Source organism: Egretta garzetta, unplaced genomic scaffold, assembly GCF_000687185.1.
Source record: "Egretta garzetta isolate BGI_Z169 unplaced genomic scaffold, ASM68718v1 scaffold505, whole genome shotgun sequence".
NCBI classification, from domain to species: Eukaryota; Metazoa; Chordata; class Aves; order Pelecaniformes; family Ardeidae; genus Egretta; species Egretta garzetta.
The window spans coordinates 395,561-406,150 of NW_009259711.1; the positions used below are offsets into that span (position 1 = coordinate 395,561).

The window sequence follows — 10,590 nt, forward strand, 5'->3', positions numbered from 1 at the left end:
CTCACGAGCAGACTTCAGCTCAGTCACAAATCAAAGCCTCTCGGGCAGGGAACGTGAGAACAAAGACGCAGGCTCCGAATCAATCAGAGCACTGCTCAGTCGTGACCTTCCCCAGACGAGAGATGTCATTGAGCCTAATAATTACACCGCAAGGTGCAAACAGGCTGAGCCGTGGTAAATATAACCACCCTGACGTTTCCTAGGGGCTTGCAAAGAATGATGGTGGAGCTGATGCCCCTGAAGATCAGATCCTTCCTCTTCTTCTTGGAAAGAAGGACGTTTGCTCCCAGAAGTGGCTGAGACCTCCCAACCTCAGCCCACTGGGGAGTGAGTAGGCATGGGAAATGCCTGATTTTGAGAAAGATGGGGAAAACAAAAACATGGAAAGGGGAGATGTCCTGATCCAGAATGTTCTTTGCTTTGCAAAACTGGTGCCTTCTCTCCTGGTCATGTCTCAGGTGACCCTCCAGCAAGAGGAGTTTCAGTTGTGCCAGGACGTGAATTTTGGAACAGGCTGCTCAGGGGGGTTGTGGACTCTCCTTCTCTGGAGCTATTCAAAGCCCGACTGGATGAAGTCCTGTGTAACATGCTCTAGGAGAACCTGCTTTAGCAGGGCATTGGACTAGATGATCTCCTGAGGTCCCTTCCAACCCTTGTGATTCTGTGATTCTGTGAATCAAAAGGGGACTGCAACTAAGTGTGCCATGAGTTTGGGAAATGGGAGATGGCCCTGCAACGAGGCAGATGCTGCTTCTGTGAGATTACCACCCATGGGTTTGTATCTGGAGCCGCTGCTGCATCCAGCTGGACGAGGGCAGAAGGAAACTACTGCGCCACAGCATCTTGCCTATCCTCCTGCAGCAGTCCCAGAAAAAGAACTTAAAAGAGCAACACACAGTAGCAATGAGGAGTTACGACACAATAATTAGAATTTAGGGCGTTTCATGACTTGGGGGAAACAAGAATGTCACAGTCGTGTAGAATCTGGAACTTTTGGGTTGTATGGTTTTTGGAAGCTCTCTGCAGGAACATCAGACACTGAACTGAAGCCCTCCCTGAAGCAGGAGGGAGCTTGTGGCTGTGGGTTCAGCAACTCAGGCTAAAGCACCACTAGAAGCGGAGGAGAGGACTACTAAGCCTGAAGTGTCCCCATGTATTTAGGAATACCCTCACCTGGGAGATGTGCTCGAGAAGGGAGTTTAGAGCATGTGAGCCTGCCTAAGTCCTTGCCTTGAATATGCCTGAGCTCCCCAAAAAGCTCTACTGCCGCTTTGACTTGGAAGTTTATAGCGTGGAGGGTGGCCTCACCTTGCAAACTCTAAAGCAAATGCAGCGAAAGCTCTGGGCTTCTTTCCGCCTGTGTCACACTGGAGATGATGGCAGAGAGAGAGAAACTCAAGGTCGGAGCAGGAACTGGGGCAGATCTCTGCAGCCAAGAGCAAGTCGTAGACTCGGAGACTAGAACCATAGAATGGTTTGGGTTGGAAAGGACCTTAAAGGTCATCTAGTTCCACCCCCCTCCCATGGGCAGGGATACCTCCCACTAGATCAGGTTGCTCCTGACAGAAGAACTTATGTAGGAGACCTACGATGGGTTGGGAACAGTCCCCGGGCATCTACAGAGCACAGGAATAGCACCAACAATTACTGCGGTAGTTAATGATAGCAGCTCATCACCATCCTCTGGAGAGACCCTTCCAGCTCCTGGCACATCTCTCTGCAAGCCTAAGCACAAGCACGAATCCAGGCAAATAATCTCAGACCACCTAAATCCTTCCAGTACCGCAGACTCCTCCGTGCTAGCGGGCTCCCGGGCAGCAGGTTTCCTGTGCAACGCAATTAGAAGGAAACCAGGAGTTGTTGAGGGAATCTGCAGCACAGGAAACAAGCTACTGTGATATTTATTTTTTTTTCCTGGTTGCTTTGACAGGAAAGGTGTTCTGCAGATGCCAGGCTGCCGAGGGGGGCGAGGGGGGAGAGCAGGGGAGGTGTAAAGGGAAAGCGAAAGGGTAGGGCCAAGGAGGAAGCGGTGTGTGAAGTCTGGCTCCTCGGGAAACACACGCCAGGTCTGCAAACCCTGCCCCCACATCTGGCGCAGGTGAAGGAAAACCTGAGCTAGGGGCTGAGAAGGGGGGCTAAGCCGGGAACACATTGTCTTCTCTTCTGCTTGATGCTCTCAACCAGAGAGGGCTGGTGAGAGCAGGGAAAGAAGGGAGACCTCAGAGAAACAGATGGTAAAACCACGCCTGTCTCAAACCATGGGAGATCAAAACCTTGCCAAAAAATTGGCTGGTTAGCCCTGAGCCAGGCTCAAGTTCACTGCTCATCCCTTCGCGTGCAGCCTCTGACCAACCCTCCCTGTTCAGCAGATTGCAGTTACTGTGCAGTCACCTTCTTGAGACCTACAGGTGAGGATCCTGTTGTTGCCACATGACTAAGGTCCCATCTGTCCGCATGAGTGGCTGAGACCAGGGCTGAAATCATGGCTGAGTACTGGGGACTGGTCCCACAGTGCTTTGAGCTGCTCTGGTGACTTCATGAAGATTCATGGCCAGGGTTGTGATTTGATTTGGAGCAGGGAAGCATTTGTCACAGAAAGAGCCAGTGACAAACACTTTGGTCTCCAGGCCTTAGGTCCATGCCCAGGCTGACAGCAAGGATAGGTTCCATCAGAAGTACAGAAGGACAGAGGTACCCTTTGCTTTGTGTACAACAGTCTCAGACACCTAAAGCAAAGGCTAAAGAGATCTTTGCCTTTCCACTGCTCAGCTGAAGCATGGTCCTGCCGTGGTGCAGGAAGACATGGCTCTCCTGTAATGCGAGATTAAGGCCATGGTCCTCCGATGTCAAAACTCAGCTTAAATAAGCACTGTAAGTCATAAAGCAAACTAACCTAGAGAGGTCCCAGACTAAAATTATTGCACCACAACTTCCTGAATACTTGCAACGGGACAGGCAGGGCTACAGCTGGGTGAAACAACATGGATGAGAATCTAGTCTCAGGCTTGGGGGCAACTGATATGGCACAGCTTGCATCCATATGGCCAAACTCTTCCCCCAAAGAGGGAGGCTCAATTCATTGGGGGCAGTCCTGGAGCACTGCCCTCCAGCATTAGCTAGGAAGCCAAAACCAGCATTAGCTGGGAAGCCAAAACTGACCCAGAGAGGATGCAGGCTGGACACCATGGGCTTGTGCTCAGACCCTGCTGGGTTTACAACTATAGACTTAGTTTATGATTTCCTTAGGCTATTATTTCTTATAAAAGATGGGCTAGTAACTTACATTTGAGTTTTGTGCAATGGTGTCCAACCTTTGTTGTAGTCATGGCAGCAACATCCTGCTGTTCCCCAAATGTCACCTCCTCTCCCATTACTTTCCCCTTCCAGGTGCAGGACTATGCTCTGAAAGGGGTCACTTGCTTGTCCTCCAACCTCTGACAGGAATGTGTCTATCCTTACCGAAGAATGCCAGATGCAAACTTTGTTAAGCACCATTCTTCACCTGAAGGCCAGAACAGGGCTCAACACACTTCCAAATACCATAGCTTTTCTCCCCAGCCCTACTTGAACCACATCAGTATTCAACCACTCAGTATCATATAAATTCTGGGGGTTTCTGCTCAAGTAAAAAGTTTCATGAGCATTGAAGAAGCTCACACAGATCACCTCTCCATTTTAAGTTCATGGGGAAAACAAAGATATTCTTGCCTATGTCAATAGTTACTTTGCCAGAAGAGAAACTGGATCAGTACATAGGAGAGGAACCTCAGATGAACCTCTCAATGCTTCAGAAGTCAATGATGGAGCATCGCCCATGTGTCAGTATGAAATCAAAGCTTCAGAGCACAGCTTGGATCTTCTGCAGTCTTTGGGAGACACATAACACTGAGTTTCCAGCCTCCTGCCAGTCCTTAAGGACCTTGTGCCACTTCTTTTCTAAGAGGAGTTCCTTCCAAGACCAACCTCCATCCCAAGGGTAGACTTCGGCCAGGACACTCAGGTTACCAGACTCTCAGGAAACCGTTCCTCAGACCCAGAAGCAAAGAAATACCATGGAACTCCTCACTTCTCAAACATTTTTCCCCATGGCAGCTGGCAAATCCTTTCCTTTGCTTCTCATCCAAGTTGGACAAAATTACTGCAGAGAATCCCTCCTGCTCCCCTCCCCCCCTGTGCAATGTAATCCCAAGGGAGAAATGGTTTCATGGGGACCCCCTGCTGTCTTGCATCTGATTTCCCTCCTAAGTATGGTATAGGGAAGCGTCTCGAGGGCTATGGCTGTGACCTCCATACAGCTCTTTTGTCAAGTGCCATTTCATTAAAAAATCAGCCTTTTAACTGTGGACACATTTCAACCTCACCAAATCTGCTAATTATTGACAGTTGGTGAAGAGGAGATTTCACTTGTTCCTCCTGTTAAACTGCATCTAATTAGTAATTACTGGTTCACTGTCATCTTTACTGCAATAATCCCACTGCACATTGGCTCATTAACCTTTTGCTTTTCTAAAGCAGCCTGCCAACAAGATGAAGGCTAAAACAGATTGGAAAACAATAGCTCAGCCTTGGATTTTAGGCTGTTTATTCCCCTGGTCCTGGAGATCCAAAAGGAAGATTATTTTTAAGAAAAGGCTTTCAGCCGAAATCAGCCTAATTCCGGAAGATGGCTTGTTTTGCCCTGACCAGTAACCAAGGTCCTTTAAACTTAACCCATGGTGAGGGTATGTGTGTTGTAGCTAGTGGAAGGGTCTTCTCTGCCATCAGCTCTTGCTTCAGCTCCATGTCTCACCTGGGTTTATCCCTATAAGCAAGACCCAGCACACTGGGCATGGGATGAGGCAAGTTTCGGTGGGTTTGCAGCATCCTGGAAGTTCAACAGCATCTTCTTGGATGCCAAAAAATGAATGATCCGGATGAGCAGGGACCAAAGGGTGGAAAAATCGGTGGAGCAACCCCATGGTTATTTCTTTTGCTGCTACACTGAATTTCATTTGCACAAGTCCCATTTTCAGTTTGGAACTGTCACAGCTGTTTCTATTGGCAGTGCATAGCTGAGTAGGAGTTGTCAGTGGGGATGCTGTAGGATAGGCGTCTAGAAAAGAGATTCCCCGGGGGGCATGGGAGGCAGTTGGAGGTTGTGGGCTAAATGCATTAACTAGATGTTTCTCCTAAACTTCACAGCAGTGAATTACTTAATGCATATTGATGCGTTTAGGTACTGGAATTAACACTATATCGGGACAAAAAGTGAATTTTTCAGCATCTTAAGCACGCTTAGGCTCGAGGACCTGTGTCTTTACAGCTGACACTAGGGGTTTGGTCTTATAAGGTGATCTATCTTCAAAACCGTAACATCTAGAAACAAGCTGTAATTCTGGAGCACCGTTGCAGACATCAAAGTGGACTCCTCCTGCACAAAAAGTCAACGAAGGTATGAGGTCTTAGCTAGACTAAATGCCAACCAAAGAGAAGACCTGGATGCATTAGCCTTCCCAGCACATGAAGGTTGTTCAGCTCCAGAATTTTCATTTCATTGATATCGGTGTTCCTGTATGCAACCAGAGCTGAACTCTGATTCCTCTTATCTTACTTTAAAGCAGGTATAACTCTGAAGCAGCCACAGCTGATGTGATAAGGTGGCTGCATTTATCCAGCTCATTTATTAAATCTATTGCAAGGCTTCAATTCCACTTGAAAACTAATTGTAAGTTTGAGCCCCTTTAGGAGAGTGGATCAAAGGCGGCCAGTCAAGCTCCCATGCTAAAACAAGCGCTTAATAACACTTCAGCTTCTGTGTTTGCTCCCTGACTAAAGAAAAAGGACTGTGAATGTGTGATTAAGGGCAGAATTTGGCTCATTTACAATTCCTGAAAGGGTTGCTGCTCAGACCATAATCATATTTTTGGAACAGAACACGCCTATTACATCTTGTTGTTAATAATTTACTCCCTGGGTAGTGCTCATTACAACAGCATCATCTCAGTCGGGTGATGTTCATAGCTTCACCTACTGCGGTTATGAGAAAAAGCAAATACACACATGCCACATATAGACACATGCACATAGCTATAGAGGCCAACGTTCAAACACCAAAAGTCTATTAACTTAGCTGACAAGGTCATGGACCGTGATGAGTGGCCAAGAAGTGACACATTGTGCAAAGTGCTCTTTGCAAGGCAACTCAGATTTCCTCTCCAAGACTGTGAAGAAATGGCTCTAGAGAGATTGTTTCAGATAAATCCCTTGCTCTGCTCACACGAGCATCCCCGCAGTCAGTGCTCACTGAGAAGGTCTCAATGAGATTTTGCAGAATGGGAGGAACGCCCTTTACACACACGCTCCCATGTATTTATAATGAAGGCAAACGCAACTGGAAGACCGATCAGACCAGGCTGCTGTGGAGAACTTGATACCTCGATGTCAACAGATGTGAGGTTTAGCTGTGCTCATGGAGCTAACTCCAGCTGAGACCTCAGCAGGTAATGAGCTCCACCACCAGCTGTAATGGTTTCTCTTCGTTGACATGAAGTGTGGGCAGGGAGCACGTCATTCTGTTTGATCTACTAATCAGCACTGATTCATGTTTACACTGCAGATAACATTTCATTTGCTTGTAGAAGGTCATTTTCTAGCGATGCTGTATGGTTTCAGTATTGCCTGATGCCTGCAATTTGCATATCCCTTGAAGGAAGCCAGACCTTAATTTTCCTTGTGGGCTAGAATTCATTCAGCTGTTAGCATCAATGCAATTTCTCGAGCTGCAATATCAGCTACTATACATTATAAATTACGTCACCCATAAAGCTATAATACAAAAGGCAAAAAGACCTCGTGAGCTTCATTTTTAGATGAAGAAACCAAGGCAATGAATAATTATTTCTGTAGAGCCCACAGTGTTTAACTCTGAATGCCTCAGATTCTGATACCAAAATTTTAGTTCCCGCTGACCTTAGTAGGCGCTTACTATTTCAGAGGAGCCCATGCTAAGCGATGCCTACAGAAAATACTGGAAATGTACAAAATGCTAAATTTAAAAACGGAATTGTAGGGTGAGTTTCCTGTCTGTGTTGAAAGAACGGTTTGGTTTGGCCGACGCTATTAAACGTGTGCGTCGTCAGTGAGAAGGGAGAAAATACACAATGATTGCCACTTAAAGCTTGAGATGACAGAGAATTGGGGAAAGTGGTAAATAACTGAGGGCCCGGGTCATTGATACAGAGGCCTCTAGATATGTGGATAAAAAGTCAATGTGCAATGTACTATGGTCAGACATAAAATTGCCTCTAGACGCAAATAGTGTACCTACAGCATGGGCCACCACTTTGGGAGAAGGGTGGCAATGTCACCTTTGGGCTAAATGAGGTTGGTGGTACCTCTCGTGGCCTTGCTTCCCTGATTATCTTGAAAGACCTCCAAGGAAAGGCCACGGCTGCCTTCTGGTGGGTGAAGCTCCTTTCCCTGGAAGTAGGAGCATAAGGGATGCTCTATGTCCAAGTCTCCCTCCAACCAGAACTTTGGACATACTCTGGGCATGTACCTTGAATGGGTGCAAGACCTGGACATACTCCTCAGTGTTTCATAACCAAAACCTCTGAGCGCAACTTGGGATCACAGCAAAAAACTGATGGACAAGGAGCTGAGGTTGAGCCCATGCCAAAATGACTAACGTGCTCCGTGGATGTATGAATTCAAGTAGAAGCAGGCAAATCACATTGCTCCTGCAACTGGTACTTGTGCAACTTCTTACTGGAATACTGTGTCTGGTTCTTATGGAAGTGCTCCAAAAAGGATGTTGACTAATTAGAAAAAGTTTAAGGAAGAGCCATATGAATCATTAGAGCTTCAGAAAGCACGTCTTTTAGCAAGAGACTCCAAGATTGAGATATATTCAGTTTCTTAAAGAGAAGATTAAGGGATGGTTTTATCTCAGCCCCTAAACAGCTAGAAGGAGAACAAAAAAATTGTAACACGTTTTTCAGTCTAGCAGACAAGTGTACAACAAGATTCCCTGGCTAGAAGTCCTGGATAAACCCATCCAGACCTAAAAAAATGAATTAACCAATAGAGACAGTGATACCAATTTCTGATCAACCGTTCTAGTTGACGCAAAAAGAACTTCAGCGAAGTCCTTTACTCTGTTTGATAGAAGCTTTACCACCTTATAATAGAGACCCTCCCTTAAATGTACAAACTTACAGTCTGCCAATCTATAAGCTCCAAACACCAAATGATCAAAATTAATGACTTGCAAAAAAATACACCTGAGCAATTTGTTCAACTAACTTAGGTATGAGTAGTTTCATTAGTCATTCTGCCTCTTTCCTTGGCTACTTCTCTGCTCTTCACCCCCAGGCTGTGTCTTCTCCAGAGCCAGGCTAGATGATGAAAAGGCAGAAACTCTCAAAGAAGCTCTGGGAAGTACATCCACGTCGAGTGTATATCCCAGGCTCTTTGCTTAATTGACAAAGACTTGTTTTCGCTGTGTTAACACCAAGGAAACACCATGGTCATGGGAGAGGGTGAGCTGAACCATGTTCTTCCTGGTGCAGCTCAGCTCTGACTCAGCTCACGTCCCCAGACAAGACAGGATGAACCCAGCTGAAGTCTCAGAGCAGAAGTCATCAGTCTGAAACACCAACATCCCTGGACTTGTGATCTGACCAGATCTGACCTGGGTATCACTATAAAGAGGGACCAGATACCCTCCGTGCTAGCTGAGACAGTCCTCTAACTGGCAGAACATTATCCTCCATACATTTAAAAAAAATGTCTTATTCCACCCTGCTTGTCCCCCTGATCCCCAGTGTTTCAATTATTACACAGCCTAAATGTCCTCCACCTGGGAGAGGTTTAGAGCAGACCACCCCTGTGGGAGAACAACGGATGCGATGGAAGGGAGGAGGATCACACATGACCATCCCTTGCCCATAAAAGGTGCATTTGCTGGGGGGACCAAAGGTTCCTCTGTTCAGTTCTTCCTCTGCTTGCTTGGAAGGTACATCCCACCACATGATCCAAACACCGGTTAAAAGCATAGGAAAGCCGTGTGATATTAATCTATGCTAGCACATGCTAACAGGAGGGACAAACATAACCATCATCTGAATCTGCACTTGTTCAAGTGAAGAAGACAGCAATCGACCTCATCCAAAAATGGAGAAGGCCCCATAGGAATGAGACTATTATCCAGCAAGGCAAAACAAGCAGCGGTATTGGTAAGCCCCTCTGAGATATCCCCCTGCAGTGACCAGACACGTACTGACCTCGGACATCTGCGGGAAGAGGCTGATGGCCAAGGGGAGGGCCAGGCCAAAGGCAGCGAGGCACACAAGGCTTTGGACTGGGAGAATCATCCGGGGACGGGATCTCAGAAGTGATGTTCTGGAAAGGAAAGGCTTCGTTAGACCATTTCATAGACCAGGTGAGCGCATGCCATCACCAGAACAGACACCCAGACCCACTGGTCTCCCTCTCCCTCACTGGTCTAGGTTCCTTCCTAGTAGGTCATTAACAAGTTCATCCACAAAAGATCCCAAGTCCTGCACATGGTGCTTTTGCATCTTCTGGGGCTACACAGGCCACACCAACCTAAGTGCTCGCTTCTCCTAAATTAAACCAGGATCACTTCACAAACCCTCCCCCCCATCTCAAACCATCTCACACTGGAGCAAACAGCACACGAGGTGATCTGGCCGCAGGTGGGTGTCACCTGCATTAAGGCTTTGGAGGCCATGTTGGGTGAGCAGAAGGAAATTAGGTTCTTGAGAGATACTGTGAATCTAGTTGGCCCTATCACGTGGTGGTACTGCAAAAGGCAGGCGACTTCGTTAATGTAGTAAACTTGACAATACCTTAATCTGTTAAAAATCAAACATTTGCAGAGTGGGCGATTAAGGATGTTTTAACGCTTGCTGTCCCCAGGGGATATTTATGAGTTCAAGACTTGTTAACAGCAAACACTTTACGATACCTGCAAGGCCAGGTTCTGATAATGACTCATTAAGTGACCCTTCTGACACAATTAGCACCGAATGACAGGGACCACATTTAGCTGGTAGAAGGTGGCACATTAAGGGTATTCCAGGATACAGAACCTCAGACAGTTCACAAATGCTAAGGGAAAAAAAATTAATTCCTGAGGGAGCTATTTACACCAAAAGGACAACTGTCATCTGTCTCCGAATCTGAAACAACTGGGAATATAAACCAGCAACTTGATAGCGAGGTTTGATTGAATATTCAGTGTATATTAGCAAGGTAGAGAGGCAGCAGATTCCCTGCTGGGTCATCGGCTATGGCCTTAGTCCCAATGTGCATCTCTCCTCCATTCTGATCTTGAGGATGCTGATGCCTCACGTCGTCCTGACATCAAACATGGGCAAAGCTCTGCTAGTTAATGCCTTTCCACTGGGGTCATAACACAGGAGCTCTCTTTTCGTAGAATCACAGAATGTTTTGGGTGGGAAGGGACCCCTAGAGGTCACCCAGCCCAACCCCCCTGCAGGGAGCAGGGACACCTTGAACCACATCAGGTTGCTCACAGCCCTGGCCAACCTGGCCTGGAATGTTCCCAGGGATGGGGCCTCCACC

At 46.9% G+C, this 10,590-nt stretch overlaps 1 protein-coding gene across 1 annotated transcript in view; it reads right to left on the reverse strand.

Annotated features, from left to right (window-relative positions):
- The window catches only part of SFXN5 (sideroflexin 5), a 101,708-nt gene that overhangs the window by 12,614 nt on the left and 78,504 nt on the right, over window positions 1-10,590 (reverse strand). Inside the window, exon 13 of the mRNA XM_009639032.2 lies at window positions 9,264-9,381. Coding sequence (XP_009637327.2) covers window positions 9,264-9,381 — 118 coding nt within the window. The remainder of the gene's footprint in view (window positions 1-9,263; window positions 9,382-10,590) is intronic.